Source organism: Felis catus, chromosome A2 (assembly GCF_018350175.1).
Source record: "Felis catus isolate Fca126 chromosome A2, F.catus_Fca126_mat1.0, whole genome shotgun sequence".
In the NCBI taxonomy this organism is placed as follows: domain Eukaryota; kingdom Metazoa; phylum Chordata; class Mammalia; order Carnivora; family Felidae; genus Felis; species Felis catus.
The window spans coordinates 124,943,831-124,965,285 of NC_058369.1; the positions used below are offsets into that span (position 1 = coordinate 124,943,831).

A 21,455-nucleotide genomic window follows, 5' to 3' on the forward strand; every position below is an offset into this window, starting at 1 on the left:
CTGAACAGAAAAACCATCAATGTTTAAGCATTACTATGGTATGTCTATAGATTTTGTACCTCCTCTGTCTTTAAGTTGGGCAACAGCAAAAGCAATAATGACCAAAAAAAAAAAAAAAAAAGAACCAAAAAAAACCCCCCAGAAAAACAAAACAACAACAAAGCAAAGCAAAAACAGCAAGAAAATAAAAGAACAATGACTTCTCCCCCTCAAAAAACAAAACATAACAAAACAAAACAAAAAAACACAACCCCAAAACCAGTGGTGTGGAGCCTGGTCATACATTTGAAGGGTGAAAAACAAGTTGGTAAAACATTCACTGGTGAGAAGGGATAATTGGAAGGCGCTTTATGCAGTGGAAGGAATGTGGCTGCTGCTTACACCTCCAGATGGGACATGTGCTTTGGCTTTGGCCTTCTGACTCTGCCAGTTATTTCTACTCAGTTTCCCGTGCAGAGGAATTGGGAAACTCATCCCAGCTGTAGAAAGAACTAACCCCAGCCTCTCAAACACTTCCACAATGTTTTCATCTCGTAAGATGCCTATTTAAAATGTCTTTTGAAAAAGCAATTTCTTCATTTATAACTTATTCATTTTTTTGCCTGTCACTATTGTAATTTACTTTGCATGGGTTTTACTCACATAGAGGGTAATAATAATCATGCAAACACATATGTATATGATATAGCAATAGACAAAGCCATCTGTAGTTGGGTAAGTCGTCCCTTAGCACTGGTCCATGAAAATCCTCTTAATATAATAATAACAAAGGAAAGAGGAGGAAGAGAGAGTGAATTACAAATTATTCTCTTACTTTTGGGACCGTGTTTTATGACTGAGAGGTCAAGAGTTTTGAGAAGAGTTTGCTAAAAACGGTGGGTCTGCATCTTCCCAGACATGCAACGGACCGGCAATCCATTGCATGAAAAGAACATAATGACTGGCTTGTCCACTGTGAGTTGATTTCACATGAACTCAGTTGCCCAAACTCTCAAATTTGTTATATCATTGTCAGTAATGATGTTGGAACTCCTTTGGATATAAATTCTCAACCATTGTGGCATTTGGAAGAATAGTATTTGCCTACTGTCTAGGAAAGAGATTTGCAGTTTGGAAAATTTTGCAACATGGAAAGTCTTTGGAATTATGCTCTAAAAGTTAGAATGCTGTATGGAATTGATTTTCTTCCCTCATTTCTCTTGCTGGGCAGCTGCCTGGCTACAGGCTTGTGAGGTCATGTTTCTTCTATACCTTAGAGAATTTATTACAAATCATATTATAGTTTGCTTGTCTTTTTTTCAAAATTATTATTTCAGTGTCTTAACTAGCATGAAATTCACAATTTCTCTGGCTTTGCAGATTCAACTCAAAATGTATCAATTTACAGGGTAATTCATTCATTTAGTGAGTACACCCTAGGTGCCAGATAATGTATTCGATGATGGGGTATGAAAAAATATAAATCACTTTATAGGAGAATTGTAGTTGTCAGAGATGACACCATTGTGTCACAGAGATCCACAGAGGAGGGCAGTCCAGTGTGTGGATAATCTCACAGTGTGTCCTTTCTCTGATCATCTTGCCCCATCACTCTATTCTCTTCATCAAATTACTCCTAAGAGAGATTTTTTTCTTTCCAAGCTTTTATTTAAATTCCAGTTAGTTAACATACAATGTAATGTTAGTTTTATATGTAGAAGTTAGGGATTCACCACTTACATACAACACCTGGTGCTCTTAACAAGTGCCCTCCTTAATACCCATCACCCATTTAACCCATCCCACTACCCACCTCCCCTCTGGTAACCATCAATTTGTTCTCTATAGTTAAGAGTCTGTTTCTTGGTTTGCCTCTCTCTAAGAGAGACTTTCTTATGACCTTCTTTCTTGCTTCTTTATCCAACTCTATTTAATTTTCTGAATCCAACTTCTTCTCCATACCAAGAGGTCTTCTCTACCATTTGCCTTGTACTAAGAACACTTCCATTCCTTTCATGTACCATACAGTGATTTCCATATGGGCCTGTTTATTTCTTGAGAAACCTAGTTTTACAGCACAGATTTATTCTGTCAATAACTCCCTAACGTGGATTTGTAACTCTTTCTTGTGGCAGTTGTGTGGCCTACTCACAGGAATGCTATTTGGCCAGCCTTCTCTCCTCTTGGATCATGTTCTGACTTAGGGAATATTGGCTTTAGAATCTTACTTCTGGGCATTTCTTACTAATCTGACATCACTCTGATTTTGTCTTATGCCAATTTTATATCCAGACAAGATCCATTCCCTCCTCCTCTGCCCTTCTCTTTCCCATCACTGCCTTATCCCCCAACTTCTGAGCATCTGTTGGACATTTGTCCACCAACCTAGTCTTGCAAGGTCTTCTAAGAGGAAAGTCATGTTGCTTTTTCCAGAGGCTCAGTAAAAGGCCAGATGAAAGACTAGATTTTGTTAGAAACCCAAGAGGGTAAGACTTAAAAATACATACGTGGGAAGACTTTCTCTTTTTCTGTTAAAAAAAACAAACAAACAAAAACTTTTTCTTTGGGAAAAGAAATTATTACACAATTCTCTCTCTTAGGAGACAGTGACAGTGAATAAGGAGAAGTCCTAGGGCAGAAATGAACATCAGCCTTTTGTAGATGTTCTCCTGGTGTTCATGTCACAGAACTGGTACCTACTTTGTCTATTTGCTGGGAAACTCAGGCACTGCCAGGGTAATATCAGGAAAAGAGTAAGAAAAGCTTCCAATGCACACCTGAAACATAAAGAAAAACTCTGACCAGAAAGAAGAGTTTGTCATTTGCACTGAGATGAACCTCAAAAGGCTTTTCATAAAAGTCATCAACTTTATCTAATGCACAGTGTCTTCACACACAATATCAGGAGGTACATGAGAACATTTCTTCTTGACCTTTTAGTCAGACTGACCTGTGCTGTGTGACCACATAACCTGGCTGTCCTACATGTGATACAGAAATTCTATTCAATGGGGTCATTTCATCGGCTGATGGATCTTGGAAGTCTTGGGCTAGCGTATCTGAAAAAACATGAATGTTTACAGACAGAGCTTCCAACATTTTAGATGGTCAGTTCAGCAAACTAAGAGAAGCCTATATGTTCTACCTTCCAGAGTGAAGATTATGTACTGTCCTGCTGATTCTATCTAGCACACGAGAAACTTTCCCCCATGGCCTGGTAGCCTCCAGTGCCTTCTCAAATGTTGAAGTTTATGATCAGCTTGGGGCTATGAAGGTTGGAAGGGTTCCACAACAACTCAACCCTAGGAAACATTGATTAAACAGCCATCCTTGTTTCAGGGATGTCTGTAAAACAAAGAGGAGGCAAACATTTGTATTTATATAAGTGTTCTCCTTTGAATAGGATCTATTCAGAAGCTATATATTTATTACCTTGATACTTTCACTATAACAAATAACTTGGAAGTTTTCATTTGACATTTGGTATAATTGCATGGAGGATTTTTGGATAAAAAGAAGATTACATTAAAAACTATCATCTTTGTTATCTTTACATTTCTACATTTCACTTATCATTGGATAAATGAAAGCACAAGTTGGACCAACACAATTACTATAGGAAAGGGTAAAACTATAAACCTTAGAGGACCATGGTCAATGAATAGTCCTCTGCAAGGCAAGCCAGGGTACATAGGTATCAGGTTAGGACAAGCTTTATACAGTTTAAAACTTCTGAACCCCAAAAAATAAGTGACTCATGTAATGTCATACAACATTTAATGTGGTGAGATTAAACAGTAACAGGAATTTGGATAGACACTTAGTGTTCCTTATTAGAGGTTAGTCATATGTACTGTGTCCTTACATATATGCACTTGGGAATAATTGGTGGATTCAGAAGTAGTTCATCCTCTTTTCCTCTCCTTTTACTCCAGGTTTGGAAATATCCTGGGATGGAGACAGTTTTGTCGAAGTCATGGCTGCCCCTCATCTCAAGGGCAAACTCTGTGGTCTTTGTGGCAACTACAATGGACATAAGCGTGATGATTTAATTGGTGGAGACGGAAACTTCAAGTTTGATGTGGATGACTTTGCTGAGTCCTGGAGGGTAGAATCCAATGAGTTCTGCAACAGACCTCGAAAAAAACCAGTGCCTGAACTGTGTCAAGGGACAGTGAAGGTAAAGCTCCGAGCTCATCGAGAATGCCAGAAACTCAAATCCTGGGAGTTTCAGACCTGCCACTCAACTGTGGACTATGCCACTTTCTACCGGTAAGTACAGTGTTTTGGGGGATGGTTTGGGTTACAGACCAAGGATTGACCTGACCTTGAAACAGAGTATATCAAATCTTCCGGCGTACAAAACAAGGGCCCCCAAGTCACAGGATAAACACTTTTTCTTTCTTGTGTTGAGACTGATCTTATTTTGAGTACCACATTGTGTCCCAAATAAAGAAATTGTAGGGAGTATTTCAGAGCTGTCTCCTATAGATCATTCTGTTTTTGTGTCTGCAGGCTCACTGGAAGGCTGGTGATTTTTCTAGGTGTTAGCTTGACTCTAAGACTGAGGAGTGCTTCCCAAATTCTGTCTAAACTACAGTGGTTTAGGATAGAGATGGGAATCTCAAACAACTCTGGGTGACTTGGGTGTTTGAGTGAGCTTGGTCATTTGAGGCCCGAGGAACAGTTCAGGTCTGCCTCGTGGTCTAGTCCCAAATATCTGCAGGTGGAAAACAAGGCAGTGAAATGAGGATTCCTTAGATCTTGGCCAACTATCAGACTTCACAACCAAATTTAGGGGAGAGTAGAAAGAAGGCTTGAAGATGGAAGAAGAGAGGTCTCTCATTGAGAATATGGATTCTATAACCTTTTCTTCCATGCTGCGAGGCTGAATTTGTGAGTTGATGAGTCTGGCCTGGTTGTACTTCCATTTATTACACAATTCCATGGGTTCAAGAGCTATGACTGTCTATAACTTTAACCACCATGGGTGTGGGAGGAAACATGAGAAGACACAGCCCAAAAGGCCTTGTTTAAGTGATTTGCCTGTGCCTCTTAAAATGAGAAAACTCCTGTGGTCTGAAGCCACAGAAAAGTTATTTTTACTCTTTAATTGCCACCAGTTTATTTCCCCTAGTTCTCGTTAAATGTGATCTTTTTTTATTTGATCTTTGGACATAAAAGATAAAGTTCTACAAAGACAGCTCAAAGTGGAGTGGAAAAAGGACTGTCCCTGTCATCACACACCCCTAAACATGGCTGTGTCTGCCAAACCATTTGGGTCCAACTCCTACGTTTAGCTCTTTCAAGCCATTTTCCTGTTGTAATTTGAATCCCTGGGTTCCCTTCTTCCTCTTTCCTGTACCACCCCCTAGACTGACCCCACCCTTGTCTATTGAAATTGAAAGATCATTTTTTAAAAAAGGTTTATTTGTTTATTTTGGGGTGGGGAGTAGAGAGCGATAGAGAGAACGTGTGTGAGCAGAGGAGGGCAGAGAGAATCCCAAGTGGGTTCCTCACTTGACAGTAGATGTTCCCAACTCAAGGCTTGATCCCACAAACTGTCATGACTGGAGCCAAAATCAAGAGTCAGACGCTTAACCAACTGAGCCACTCAGGTGCCCCTGCATGGCTTTTTAAATTGAAAAATCTTAATGTAAGACTTCGGAGTGAGTTGAAGAGCTGGGCAGAGAAACCAGGCTTTGTTTGGAATCTAAATACTCATCACTTGAAAGTCTGAGGGGAAGCAGTAGGGCATAGCAATTAAGAACTTTGTGGTCTTCTGGGGCTAAAAATACAGCCCAGCTTTACAACCTTGAGCAATGATTTGAGCTCTCTAAACCTTAGTTTGCTTATCTGTGAAGTGGGGATAATAAAAGAACCTACCTGAAGGAGTTGTAATTCAGATTTAATGCGATTATGAACATAAATGCATGTGCCCAAATGCTATGTAATTGATGGCTCCTGTAATTTCTTCTATTAATTAAATTAAATGATGAGCAACCATAATGACTCTTTGGGAAGCTCCCCTGCCTCAGTTGCAGATTTTGATTAGACCCTTCTCTGTCTAACATAGAAAGGAAAGGCTGTACTTCTCCCGGGGCCCCAATAGTCTACACCTTTGATTTTTATCCCATTTCAAAGGAGTGTGTTGAAAACAAAAATTGAAGAGCAGGGCTGCAGAGATTAGTCCCTTTTTGCAAATTTCTATTTCTTTTCCCTTTGGTGATTTATTTCATATTATGATCCCTGGACTGCAAACAAAAATACGATGAACACCTTGGCAGAAGTCATGAGAAATGGCATAGTCATGAACGGAGAAAACCAGAATTGTTACGTGGCCAGGCAAATGTTTGCCTTCTGCCCTTGGAAGTTGCTGCAGCCACCACAGCACTATAGTGGGGGTTGCTTATTTGTGGAAGGGGCTTGATGTGCAGAGTTGGGGAGTTTATGAGAATGCTCCCGGGATCTTTGTGTACTGAGGTTTGGAGCACCAGATGTGACGGGAGATGAGCTCACGTTCTGCCATGCATGGTGTAGTGGCAGGGCACCCTTCTGCGGCCAGCCACTCTTTCCTGGAAGAGGCAGGGGAACTCAGTAGAGTGGAGCTGGACAACCTGCCTGTCACACATCCTGCTGATGATCTCGTGCCCCAACCACGAGGTGCGCCTTCATGCATTTTCAAGTGAGGGTGAGGGTGGCCAATGTTGGATAGATTTCGGGTTTCTTCCTTTCTTTCAAGGATACATGTGACAGGAAAAAGAAGATAAACAAGGTCAACATAGAGAGGTAATTGTGTTCCATGGGATCTCCAATGAGGACCAAACCTCAGAGAGGCTTTAGGAAGCCATGGACAGAGAATGTGTTGAGTGATGGCGAGTTGGACCTAATCTCAACTCTGCGGTGTTCTAGCTGTGTGACCCTGGTGGCTAGCTGAGTTTCAGATTCTTTACCTATAGAATAGGTAGGACAGTAATGGCCTGGTGGGGCTTCTCCTCCAAGGACCAAGGTCAATGGGCAGTGCCATGTTGTACATGGTAGACAGCCAGTATTGGCACCGTGTGTGGTTGTCCTGTGTCCCTTTCTTTCCCTAGAGAATCTTGTCCTCAGTTTAGCTACTTATCTCTCTGATTGCTGATATCTTCTCCTGCTTACATCATGGAGAACTAATTGGATAGATTCTCACTGATAAATCCCTGGAACAATTAAAAGTCAACTCTTTCTCATCGGTGACACTAAATGAGATAGTATAAGAGAAGACTCCATTGCAATCTTTTTTAAAAGAATTTTTTTTAAGTTTAATTTATTTATTTTGAGAGAGACAGAGACAGCAAAAGTGGGGGAGAGGCAGAGAGAGAAAGGGAGACAGCCAAGCAGGTTCATGCTGTCAGCACGGAGCCGGACATGGGCCTCGAACTCATGAAACCATGAGATCATGACCTGTGCTGAAACCAAGAGTTGGATGCTTAACAGACTGAGCCACCCAGGTGCCCCTGCAATCCTTTTTATAAACGTGTTTTTGGGGGAGTCTGGGTGGCTCAGTCAGTTAAGCATCCCACTTTAGCTCAGATCATAATCTCGCTGCTCGCAGTTTCGAGCCCCACATCAGGCCTGTGATGACAGCTCAGAGCCTGCAGCCTGCTTCTGATTCTGTGTCTCCCTCTCTCTCTGTTCCACCCTGGCTCACAATCTCTCTCTCTCTCTCTCTCTCTCTCTCTCTCTCTCTCTCTCTCTCTCTCAAAAATAAATAAACATTCAAAATAAATTTAAAAAATAAAAATGCATTTTTGTCTTTTAAGAGTAATATATGTTCATTGTATGACATTTAAATAATATTAAAATGAATAAAGAAGAAAATGGCAATCATATGATATCTCACCCATGTAAATTTTTGCTTATATATTTTATATCATTGGTGGAATTTCTAAAATGAACCTGAAAACACAGTCATGACTGTGGTTGTGACCTTAGTTTTGAATCATTACAGGACTAAAGAGATTTGCCTTGATATCATGAAAAGTCATATACATAAATTGTATATAAATTTGACTCCTTGTATTTCCCCCTCACCCTCCAAAGAAATATGAGTATTTCCCTCAAGGACAAAGAATAAGGTCACATAGCATACAAATGCAGCCTTCCAAGCGCCACTGTGTTTGTGACAATGGAGAAGAAAGGGAACAAAGAAGGCATTTCTCTGAGGAAATGGTACCTTTTTGGGGTTTTCTTAACTATATGATAAATTCCACAGGGCAAATTCTATTATAAGGATGAGAAATATTCTTATAAAGTGAAAATAATAATTATAATGTTTCTGAATTAGAATTTACTTTTGAGATGTCTAGGATTTTAGATTCCTATTTTTATTGTATTTTGGTCTTTTATCCAATTCAACATTTTAAATAGTAAACTATCATCTAAAAAATTGAAAAACTTTGTGAGTAAGAAATTAGCCAAAAATTTTTTTTTTTCTCTTTTGGGAAACTTTTTTGGTTTTGCTAATTTTTATTCACAAATCAATTCTACCCCTCGTGGGCTGATTTGGCATAAAAATGTGATATTTAATTAAATATTAATTTAATCGTTGTGATCAGCATAATTTGGTTTAATTCATTAATCAAATATGTTTAGGTGCAAGGTAGTTTAATTATGAATCACATAAAATTTTTAGCTGGCTGCATTGTTAATGTGTCTTAAGTCCTAGAGTTGCTAATTGACTTGTCCTTAAATTAGATAATTCCCTTTAATAATGTTTTGCATTCTCCTTCACTGGTGTGTTATGGAGAAATTCCTAGAAGCTAGGGAGATAGTGTACTGTGGAAAAATTGATGCAAAGTCATTTGAATTCTATTTGGATTCACACAGAGACTTCCCCGAGGGAAAAAGGTCGAGTATTTTCACGCCTCTCTTCTCGTTTCTCTTGTTCACCTTACTTTCCCGGCCTCATGTTGCCTTGTCTATACGTGTCCCGGATGCCAGCCGAGACATCCAGGAGGAATAGGCAGACGCCCCCCACCCCTACCCCCCACCTCAAAGGCTCCCTGGAGGCCCTCAGCAGCCAATATCAAATCTGCTCCCCACTGCTACCTTGGGCCACACTGAAGAAAAACTTTGGCAGCCTTGGGATGGGAGAGGCAAGGAGGTGGGCTGGGCTCTGTGGGTCATACTGGGGAAAGAGAAGACCTAGTTACTGTGTATGAAACATCAGCAATGGGCTTTTTCCCTAATGCAGACCCAATCCTGGATAAAATAGTAACAAGAAAGTGTAACCTCCCGGTAAAGCAGGGCTCTTAAGTCAGGGCAGGAGAGAAGTCAGAAGAATGAATGGGAACTGCCGCAAAGCCCAGACATTTGTAGACCACAGTCATCTCGGCGCTGTTTTCCTCTCTCTGCTCTCCTTAACAGGGTATAATTCATCAGAGCAAAAGCTCTGTTCACTTGTTCGGGATGGGAAAGCGTCTGGGGATTCCCAGTCTAGGAAATGTTCTTTTCTTTCCATGCAGTGGTTTTTACAGCTGTAAGGAATTGAAGTAATGCCTGAGGATTCACAGATGTGTCCTTCCTGCAGAGGTACCAGGAGGTAGGGGGCGGGAGGTAGAGCAAGAGGATATTAGAACTTCGATAGCACAACGGTGTTGGATATACTGGCGTCCTGGGACTGACAGTGGCTTCCTTCCAGAAGATCACAGACTCTGTGGAGAACCCACTTTGTGTTTTCCTATAAAGGAAATTAATCATTTATTATAAAACAAGAGAAGAGATCAGGCAAGGAGTACAGACTTCGTGTGTGTGTGTGTGTGTGTGTGTGTGTGTGTGTGAAAGTCATATAAAGCTCACTACTATTCTATAATTAAAATCAATCTTCCCTTGCTTCAAAGAAGAACATGCTTAGAACGTTTCTCTTTACATCTTTTAATAACTTGCCTCAAATTGCCGTTAGAACTAGAGCCCTGAATCAAATGAGATGTTCATTTTTAAGTGTGACATGGGCCTTTCTTTTTATTTTTCTTTTGGCAAACTAATCTTTCAGGAGGAGTCCCTCTGAATCTGTCAAAAAGGTATGCTGACACCAGGTGGCAGTAGACACCTGAGTTGTACCACCTGTCAGACTAGCTTCCTACTTATTAGCACTCTCTCGCTCTCTCTCGCCCTCTTGCTCTCTGGCTCTTGCTCTCACTCTTAACTTCTGCCCTAGGCTGTTCCTTTCACTGTACCTAAATATACAATGTACATTCCTGCTTCTGGGTCCATGTTATTCCCTTGCCTGGGATGCCCTCATTTTCTACATTGATTTCAGCTGAAGGTACAGTTCAAGTCTCATCCAGGCTGCTATAAATGTTCTTTCTTTAGTTTCTTAGATATGCTGATTGTGCTCATCATTATTTAGCACCTATGCTATATTGCACTGCCATTGTCTCCCCCGCATTGGATTTTAGGTTCACAGGGAAATGGGGAATATCTTTCCTACCCTTTTGCATTTCACCCAGCATCACCCCTGGAAGTCACCCCTGGAAGGAAATGTTTCTTAGCTCCCTTCCAAGCTCTCTCCTGTTTTCATCCTCTCTGAACTAACTGTGACTTCTGCTACCCTCAATTCCACATCCATCTTACGTCTTTATCCCCACACTCAGCTACACACCCATAGTCAGAATGTGCATGCATCTCGGTCTTGTCAGGGAGTAGACTAGTCAGGGCAAGCAGTGCCTCTGGTCTACCTTCAATTCTCCAAGAACTATCCACACTTCTTATTGCATGAGCCTACTGCTGTGAATGCCTCTGGACCTTAGCACCTACCTGTGTCTACTCACAATTCACTTAAAAGCCACCTGGACCTCCCAGCTCCTCTTCTGTGTCTCAGCTAGGATTTGGCCTTGCCATCTTCTCACGCAGTATTTTCATCCACAGACACTTCTGTGTTGGTCTCTTTCAGTTGGTCTTAGGACCTCAAATTAGCCTCCTCCTCTGGAGGCACAGCAACTGGCCTCCAGTGGGGTGATCTTGCCATGGCCAACTGACCCTGTGCAGTATTCTCACTCGGTATTCTCAGTACTGAGAATTCTCAGTATTCTCACCAAGGAGGCACACCCCTTCTACCTTGTCACTGGCCCTGAACCTTCTGCCAGTTTAGAATCAAAGCCTCATTGTGGTTTTTCCCTTCATCTTTCATTTATTCTTTTCCATGGCAGCCACAGGTAGATTATTTCCTGTTTGCCCCACCAGCATAACCCAAAAGAAAGGTTTTAAACTGCCTTCTAGATGCCTGGATTTCAGCTCAGAAGGGCCCTCCAGGTTAATCCAGTTTTCTTGGGGCCAAAGCAGAAAGACAAATGCATAAGTATGCTTAGAAAGGTACAGGGTTGTTTGGAACATCATTGCATCCAAGTCTAAAATCATCTCCTGTTTAAATTTTCATATCAAAAAGAGAGGAACACTATGGTTTAAAGAAGAAAGAAAGAAAAATGGGACCTATCTTGGCAAGTAGGTTACTCTTTGAGGAGAGTTTGAGCCAACTGTATGGCCAACCAACTACAAAGACAACCCTCCCTTCTGACACCACCAGTTTGGAGGCATTCCCAAATCACCTTCAGGGTCAATAATTTGCTGGAAGGTCTAACATAACTCACCAAATGCTGTTACACTAGTGGTTATAGTTTATTGTAGGGAAAGGATACAGATTAAGATCAGAAGAGACACAGGGCAGAGCCCAGGAAAGGGCTAAGCATGAGCCTCTGCTGTTATCTCTTATGGAGTCACAGACTGGCATTAACTCCTCTTGGCCACAGTGCTGGCAATATTCACTCTTCACAGCGTACTTCCAATCGGGGAAGTTCACCTGAGCCTTTGGTATCCCAAGATTTTCCTGGGACTACCACCTGCTGTCTACATGGATGACGTGGTCTCCAGCTCCTCCTGGAGGCCATGCTAATGCCTTTCATACCCAGTTCCTCTGGAGGTGGGGACTGTTGTGATATGGCCCAAAGCCCCCACCATAAATCCCATTGTTAGAGTGTCTGGTGTCCAAAGCCCCCAGTAGAAAACAATACTCCGGATAGGCAGGGTATTCCAGGGGCCTGGGGATCACTCCCTCACACCCCTGGGGAGCCAAAGACCAGGGCCAGACTTTGGGGCAAGGTCAGTTTTTCACTATACAACCTGCCTGGCTCAAGGTTAAATCTAATTTTGATTTGATTTTAATGTTAGCTTTGAATTTATTTTCAGCATCAACTTCCTAGAATCCTGCAGTGTTTCTCCTCAGAAAATTACATTCTGGGATGCAATTAGATGAGGCTTTTGAACACAGATTTGAATGAGTGTCATTGTCACAGGTAAAACACTAATTATTTTGTAGCACCTCTCTTGGCTGCTTAGGGGATGCCTTGATTGTTCTCAGTAAGCAGGAGACAGTCTGGTGTAGCTTCCTTACATTTTCATTATTTATGAGCGTAAGGCATTTTCCATCCGTGAGAGCGAGGCTGACGTGGATAGTGTTTTCTTCATTTCCCTGTTGTGGTCTGGGAACTCTGGTAAGAACGTCCATGGCTGGTCTCAATGTCTCTCAGTGTCCATTCAAGTTTTCAAATATCCTGCTCCGCCACGAGTCTGTGGAAGAGGATTTCATTAATTATTTACTTTGCTCCTTTTACAACTTTCAGCTGAGCACCTGCTGTGTGCCGGGTACCATTGCAGGTTGGCAATTCAGGACGGAACAAGAGAGACAAAAACTTTTCCTTCAGAGGACCCGGAGTCTAGCGTGAGCAGACAACTATAAATAAGAAACAAGGTCACTGCCAACTGTGAGAAGAGTAATGGAGGAAACAGGCTGGTTAGTCAGGGAGGCTAACTCTGAATTAGGTGCACACAAAAAGGCTGCATGAGGAGCTCCGCTTTGAGTGGAATCCACTGCAGATGGGAAAGGACTGCGAGGAGGCCGGCCAAGGCAGGAGGAAGGGCAGAGGCCCCAGGGCTGGGAGGGTGTGGCCCGTTTGAAGACCTGAAAGGAGGCTGCCACGACTGACACTTTGAGAAAGTGATGGGAATTTGTACCTCTTAATCCCCTCCACCTCTTCCACCCTTCCCTCCCCCCCAACTGCCTCCAGTCTGGCAACCACCAGTTTGTTCTCTATTTCTCTAAGTCTGTTTCTATTCTGCTTTGTTCGTTGGTTTGTTTTGATTTTTAGATTCCACATATAAGTGCGATCATATAGTATTTGTCTTTGTCTGACTCACTTTGCTAATACCCTCTAGCTCCATCCATGTTGTCACAAATAGCAAGAGCCCATTCTTTTTTATGGCTGAGTGGTATTCCATTGCGTATATACAAATCTTCCTTATCCACCATCCATGTATTGACAGATACTTAGGTTGCTTCCATATCTTGGCTATTATAGATAATGCTTCATATATCTTTCTGAATTAGTGTGTTTTTCTTTAGGCAAATATCCAGAAGTGGAATAAATAAGTCATGGGGATGAAAAGTACAGCATAGTTAATACAGTCCACAATATTGTAATAGCTTTGTGTGGTGATAGGTATAACTAGACCTATCACGATGAGCATTTTGTAATGTCTGTAAATGTTGATTCACCATGCTATAACCTGAAGCTAATATAACTTTGTACATCAACTATACTTCAATGAAAAATAATTAAAAAAAACACATACTTGTCAGGAAAATACAAGAAAGTAATGGGTATTCTGCCAACAGCCCTGTGATCTCGGAAGCACATCCTTGTCCATTGAGGTCCAGAGGAGACAACAACCCCAGCCAACACCATGATCACATCCTTGTGAGACCCTGAGCAGAGTCCCTGCCTGGACTCCTGATCTAGAGAAACTGAGATAGTAAATGTGTGTTGTTTTAAGCCACATAATTTGTTGTTTAAGCCACTAACCTTTTTACACAGCGATAGACAGCTACTCTATGTAGAGAGCAATTTGGACTTGTCTTTGGATTTACTGTTCTTTAAATACTGACAGAAAGTGTAATATGAGCACTCTTTTTTTTTTTTAACTATTTCAAACTTTCCCATTTTATATAGTTTGATGGGACACCACCAGTTCTGGGTTCCCTGTCTCTACTACGTGGTTCTGTACTTCCCTTAACACTGCAGACTTGAAAACTGTATTCTAAGTGTGTTTTTAAAAACCTTATCACTACTAAGCTGTAGCCTCCTTGAAGCTCTATGTTTTGCTCATTATCGTATGCCCAACACCTAAGAAGGCGCGTGAAATATTTATATTTCCTGGTACTCGAAAATATATATGTTGAACAATTAAATAGAAAAAAAAAGAATACACAAAGAAATGCTTTTTAATAAGTGATGGATAAAATGGAACAAAATGCCTGTGATTGTCAGGCAGATTTTGGAATCTGCATTAATTTCTGAGCTCCTCCATTCCCAAGTTGTGTGCTGTTGGGCAGGTGAGTTCGCCTGCTGAAGCCCCGGATGTGCCATGTGTAGAAGAGGGCGGTAAGAGGACCTATTGGATTGCTCTGAGGGTTTGTTATGAGGCTTGCAGGAGGCATTCCACGTGGATATTTACTCCAGGCCTGGAATATGGCAAATGCTCAGTCAATGGCAATTTTATTATTAATATGATTTCATTGCTCTGAAATAGAAACCTGTTTTGTAGTTAGCCCTCAGTATAACCTATTCAGCCTGGCTCCAGAGCTTGAAGACGTGTTTTGGTTTTGTTCTATGTGATCATTTCTAGACCCAGCCGGAAGAACTTCTTCATATCTTGCATGGAAATGGATGCTTTTTCTTAAAACAGAACGAAGCAAACAAACCCAAAAGCCAGTTGGGAATTCATTAAAGTTTTCACAATGTGCACTTCACAAATGGTTTCAACTGACAGTACTGACCCAGAAGGGGAGGGGAAGAAGGGACAATTAATTCTCTTAGATGAGCATTTAGATGTGAACTTAAAAAATTGAACTCATCCCTAATGAGGGTAGAGATTAACAATAGAAGGAGTTCATGTGTCATGTTTTGTTTTTCTTAGAAGAATACAGAGTACTGGAAAAGAAGAAATGTATGCAAAATTCTGACTTTTTTCATGTCAATATTCTTTGCTTTCTTTAATAGTATCTGAGCATAATTTAACCTTCACATGATGCTTCAAGGTCCTTACTGGGGTATTAGCTACATCGTTCCTAGGAGACCTGGGAGGGGGGCTCCTGAGTTCTGTTTGAGGTTTAGACCTTCTTAGTAGCTCATGTCTTCTTGTTATGGCTTCCCCTTGCCCTATTTCCCTCTCTTCATTTCTTTTGTCGTTGTTGTTTTGATGTAGAAAATATTGTTGGTTAATACTGTTTGCAAATGAAGTACTTAAAGTTCTGATAAAAGACACAAGGCTTTCTCTTACGAGGAAAGTCCTTTGGGATATGGGCTGTATTTTTTTTCCTCTTGCCAGTGGTAACCAGACAGCTCAGAGCAAGTTTGTGACCCATTTCAATCAAATGTACAGAACTTCAGTTGAGGATTTTATTTCTTAAACTAATCACAATCCTGGTTTCATTTTTACCTTGTCCATTTTCCTCATTTACTAAGTTTCATTTTATTTCATTCTGCATGTAGTTTTGTAAGGTGATTTAAATCCTTTCTGGAACAAGTTGGGAAATAAGTGAAGTGATTATGGGCAAGGGATCTAACACCTCTGAACTTCCATGTTTTTCATCATGAAATAGAGCAACGGTTGCTTATGAGGCTGAATGAGGTTCCCCTTGTAAAGCCCAGATGGAATGACCAAGGAGCTGACTTCTGCTGGCTGTATCAGCAGCAAGATATAGTGGCTTACGTGAGGACAGGCCTGAGCCCTGGTGTTTCACATCGTCCTTTAGAAAATCAGGGTATGCAATTGGGTGCCAGAACTAAGAATCAAGAGAACCTGTATATGGGAGTCCTCAGAGATGGCCCTGGGTAGGCTGGCTTCCATCAGGCCACACAGATTTGTTGGAACTTTGATGTATTATGAGTACAGCATTGTGGCTCAGTGAAACCACAGGGACAGGTGCAGCATCTTGAGAATTAGCTGGTGTCTTGGCAACACCGTGGACTCCTCCAAGGTGTCATGGTGGCCCTCGTATGTTGTGGGAGCAGCTACAGGGCTTCGGTCCAGAGCTCAGAGCTGTACTGAGTTTGACAGCCATCTGGGACTCTTTGACCATTTCCCAATCGAGCTGGCAAAAACTTAAATCAATGGAGAGCGTGTGAATACAAAATAAGAGGTAACATTTTACATTCCTGGATCCTTCTACACATTTTCCTCTATTTACATGGAAATCTGCTATTCAATCTCATTTTTCTTCTTACCTAGCACATACAAGAAGTCGTAGGCATTCACACGCAGGCTTTCAGAGGGGAAATGGTTCAACCAGGGAAAAGAATTCAGAAGTGTGCATATGGTTAAAAAAAAATAAAAAGACCAAGGGGTAGTTTAGTTAAGGGAAAAAAATGGTGAATTATTGTTTTATATATCCACAGTCCTCTTTTCTAGGCTTGTGGTCAATTACTCATGTCTAGGACTCAGTGAAATCAATAAATAATAAAATAGATATATATTATCTATTGTAAAAAGGATTATTTTAGAGTCACGATTGATTGATTACATAATTCAGTGGGCGCTGTTCAAGGTGCTGGAGATACGGCAGTGAATGAGATAAATGAGTCAGTCCTCTGGCTCACCGAACTTGCAGAACAGGCTAGTGAGTGAGGGGGACAAGTAAACAGGACTGTACATAGGGAGGGATGCATTTTTGAAAGAAGATGTACAGGATGCTGTGGGAATCTGCCAGGAGGTGGCTGCCTGGAGGAGGTGACTTCCTAAAACATATGTAGGGTTTAGTTGCACAAAAAAAGAGGAGGAATGTATTGGGGAAAAGGACAGAGGAAAAGGTTCCAGCCATAGAACCTTTCGAGGCTGTGGAGGCCAGCATGTTCGAGGCTGTGGAGGCCAGCAAGAGCCTGGCCCAGGCAGCCAGGAGAAGGGTATTCCGTGGTGCGGTGTCATAAACAATGAGGGGTGTGGACAGTGGGCCCGGAGGCAAAGGCCTCAGCCAGATCATAACAGTGTATGCCCCAGCATCCATCAGACAATGGAAGGGGCATATTGTAGTGTCATTCAGACATTAGCTGGAGCAGGTTGTTTGGAGCAGTGGTTCAGTAGAGCCAAAGCTTTCCATTTATTCCTCACTCATTTATTTCCTAGTTTTTTGTGCACCTATTGTATATTCTATGCTCTCAAAATTTAGCAGGTTTCAGAATAATTTAGAGAGCTGATTCAGTGTGTTTATGGTGGGGCCTCAGAATGTGCATTTCTAACAAGTTCCCAGGTGATGCTGCGGGTGGGGGACCACACCTGGAGAGCCTCTGCACAAAGTGGAAGAATTACAAGAAGAATTGCTTCCAGGTGTTTATGGGTCCTCAAGGGACTCAATTCTCTGAGATTTTGTCTCCTCAATGATCTTTTTTTTTTTTTTTTTTTTGGATCACGGGGCTTATGTGTGGGTTTTGGTTTTGGTTTTGTCCTCTACAGTCTATCTCCAAATGTTAGAGATGAGAATGCAGAGGGACCCATGGCTTAGGGGGTTAGGAGCTAAGTGTATGCCCTCTTAGACCAAAGTGGTAATGGGACCTCAGTGGCATTTTCTTGGTGTGTCGTTCAAAGTACAAGCACCAAAGTAAATCTTTTTATGTCTGTTTTTGTGAGTGAAAGGGTACTGGTCTTACTGCCTCCTTGTTCATAAGGCCAGGCCAAACAGAAGGGCTGGATTTGTGCTGCTGGGTTATTTGTGCGTCAGATTTAGAATCCAGAGTCAAAGTTCTCCTGGTTGCTGAGATGCCTTTTCACTGAGAGCCTGGTGCAGGGAACCACCTGGCTCACTTTTAGATGACCCAGGACCCAGCCAGTGAGGCGGGAGAGAGGACTGAACACCGTGTAGCTTTGTTGTTGATCAGGATCAGAGCCCAGGATTCCTGTGCAGAGTGAGGGCTACCCAAATCCTCTCTTCCCTCATGCACTCAGACAGACCCGGAGACAGGGGCCAGGATTGTGCGCCCAGAACGGCCGACAGGATGTATCTGTAAAAATCTGTTTCCTTTCTACTGGCGTTAGGCTTTTAAAGAGCCCAGTCAATGGGCACAGAGAATAGAGAAATAAATGCTTTGCAAGGAAATGGGGAAATCTGGTGACGATCCTGGAATTAATAATTCTTTTAACATGAAAGAGCCATTCCTTATGATCTTTACTGTCTTACCTAGTGTTTGGAGTTTTAAAAGAGAGAGAAGACAAGCTGGTTTGTTCATTGCATCACAAGCAAATGGCCCATGTGTGAGCATGAAGGTAGGATGCATTTGAGCTGCTCAAAGAATATGGGCCAGAAGACCTTTCAGAGCCCCTGAAAGCTTTTCCATATGAAAAGGAAACCAGGAAATTGGAGTCTTCATTTTGTCTTTGTGATCAAAGGCGGGAAGGAAAGATATTAAGCAGATACTGACCCATAGTTCTGTGGCCACCATTAGGGTTTATTGGCCTTAATAGCAAATAAGGACTGTAGAAAAGCTGAGGTTGGTATTTACTTGAGGGGATAAAAAGAGTAAGATCCTGAAGTTGACTGGAAATAGAGGGCTGAATTACTAGATAATGAATCCATGGGCTTCGGTAATAGGAGGTACCAACGACCACGTTAGCTAGCATTGATTGACATGCGTTATGTGCCAGAAACTCTGCGAGTCCCAGTAATATATTACAATGTTAATAATAATGGATAATGCTACAATAACAGAGGAGTAAGAGCTTACATGTTTGGGTGCTTGCTATGTGCCGAGTGGCCTCTAAGGGCTTTGCCTGCCCATAGTATTCCATTTGTGTGGATGAGGAGCTAGAGTTTAAAGGAGTTAAAAATATCACCCAAGGTCGCCATGCAAAAAAGAGGCAGAGTCAGGATTTGAAACCAAATCTGTTTGACCCAGAGCTTATGCTTTTGACCATTACCATCATAATCTGGTAATAGTTCCCCCTTGTAACCTTCATCCTCAGCCCTAAATTTTCTCCATTTGCTAAACGGAGCTAAAAACACTTGGATTTTGCAAATGTTTCATATACTGCAATTTATTTTCATTTTTTTTTCTTTTAAAATAGTTTCTTTTAAGCAAAATTATCTGTTCAGGCTTTGGAAGTCTTATGCTACAGTTTATGTTGGCTGGCTTTTAAGTAAACCAATTTCATCCAATTGGTCTTTTAAGGAGAAATGTATGAATTTCAAAATGGTGACGATTTTCCTACTCAAAAAAATTTTTTTAGTTAGTCCGTTTGTTTGTTTATTTATTTATTTTGAGAGAGACCATGCATGCATAAGTGGGAGAGGAGCAGAGAGACAGAGGGAGAGAGAGAATCCCAAGCAGGCTCTGCACGGTCAGCACAGAGCCTGATGCAGGGCTCAATCCCATGAACCCTGAGATCATGACCTGAGCCAAAACCAAGAGTCGGATGCTTAACCAACTGAGCCACCCAGGAACCTCTCTATTCAAATGTTTTTCTGGTCCACAGTATTATTCTAGCACTAAGGCACACTAGTGCCCGATACCACTGTGAACGGCTGAGTTCATCATGGAACAGAGATCCGTGGTTCTGGTGCTCTGCACCCGTAAAGTATTTCTCTTTCATATTTTTTCTTCTTTTGCTTTTCAAGGTTGTTTAGAAGTAATTTCTAAAGAAAGAAATTGATTTTTATTTCACTTCCTAAGATGTTGAGATTGATGAGATACTGGTAGGATTCTTAACTTCTGGGAAGTCACAGTCCTTGTTGAGAATCTGTTGAAAGCTAAGGGTCCTTTTTCCAGAAAAATACATGCACACCTGTGCATGTAGCAGGGAATTATCTGTGTAGGGGTCAGTGGACGCTGGGTTTAAAAATCCTGCCTCTTTCCTCCCTCCTTCTTTCCCTTCAGCTGTTTAATTGATGTTTCTTGAGCCCTGTTAAATGTCAGGTGATGTTTGTGTGTTGGGATTACAGTGGTGAGTGAAATAGACATGGTCCCTGTCTTCATGGGGTTTATAGTCTAGTGAATGAGACAGGCAGTACTCCAGTGTCCTCACAAATAAATGTGCTATGATATGTGTCTGTTTCAAAGGAAAACTGGTGTATAAGAGGATGATTTTACAGGAGGATCAGACCCAGTAGGTGTGTGTATAGGGGAAGAGGGAGGCCAATGGATCAGAGAACTCCCTCTCCTCAGAAAATGATATTTGAGCTGACATCAGAAGGATGGGGAGCAGTGAACCAAGCTCAGAGGCAAGAAGAGAGGGGCCTAACTAGGGAGTTTTGTGCCACATTCATATGCCCCTAAAGTGCTGATGTAGCCAAGCCTGAATTACCTGTGTGCCCATCCCAAGGAGCTCTGTGTACTTCCTGTGTTCAACGTAATAAGGTCCCAGGACACAGAATCTCACCTGTCAGTGTGATTCACTCATGTTATGTGTCAAATCATATTTCCCCTGAAGGTTAATCCTTCTCATGGAGCTTTCAAGTGGGTTTTCTCCTCACCCTCACGGGTGACCATATCACTGACTTCATTATATCTCAGGCAGGGCTTTATATTACTTGTTATGATATGCTTGGGCATGCCGTGTTCTTTCACAGGGCACATCTGGAGTGATCAAGGCACACTTGCTGCACATGTGGGCACACACGCACAGACACGCATGCCAAGCCACGTCCACACCGCCACTGCACGATCCGTAAGACACCAGCATGAGGTTCAGACCTTTGCTATTCTTTGTTATCCTTGGACCAGCAGTGCTGGGAGCTTGATAGAAATGCAGAATCTGACTCTACTCTCCCCCTCCTGAAACAGAATGTACAGTTTTGATAAGGTTCCCACATGATTTGTGTACACATTAAAGTTTGATGAGTGCCGGTGTGGTTTTCAACATTCCTGCTCGGACCTAATCTGCACTGTGTTGTTGATTATTTTTGTCAAAGGCTTCCATTAAAGGCTTGATAACACATTGAAGCTTTTGATCATCTATATTTTGTTTAAACATTTTTTAATGTTTATTCAGAGATACAGAGAGAAGACAGAGCGTGAGTGGGGGAGGAGCAAAGAGAGACGGAGACACAGAATCCGAAGCAGGCTCCAGGTTCCCAGCTGTCAGCACAGAGCCCGACACAGGGCTTGAACCCACAAACCATGAGATCATGACCTGAGCCAAAGCTGGACGCTTAACCCACTTATGGGGGTCGCCCCATAATTATCTATATTTTAATAGAAAAATTTATTTTCCTATGCAGAGAAAAGGAGTCCAGGTAACTGTTTTGTGAGACAGTTGTAATTTGACTCTAGTGTGTCACAGGGGCTGAAGGCACGCAGTTGGGTCACACTTCCGCAAAGAGCTTTCACCTGTTCATGAGTTGGTCCCCTATTAGTTACTGGCCTTGTGCTTCATTATTTACATCAGATGGAAAGTCTCTT

At 41.8% G+C, this 21,455-nt stretch overlaps 1 protein-coding gene across 5 annotated transcripts in view; it reads left to right on the plus strand.

Moving 5' to 3' along the window:
- The window catches only part of BMPER (BMP binding endothelial regulator), a 251,830-nt gene that overhangs the window by 174,186 nt on the left and 56,189 nt on the right, over positions 1 to 21,455 (plus strand). For 4 of the 5 annotated variants that reach the window (XM_045052595.1, XM_006929299.5, XM_019825682.3 and 1 more), the window contains one exon: positions 3,915 to 4,251. In XM_045052595.1, coding sequence (XP_044908530.1) covers positions 3,915 to 4,251 — 337 coding nt within the window. Of the gene's footprint in view, positions 1 to 3,914; positions 4,252 to 20,623; positions 20,898 to 21,455 lie in introns of those variants that run through there. The other variant, XM_019825681.3, reaches the window with a different exon arrangement.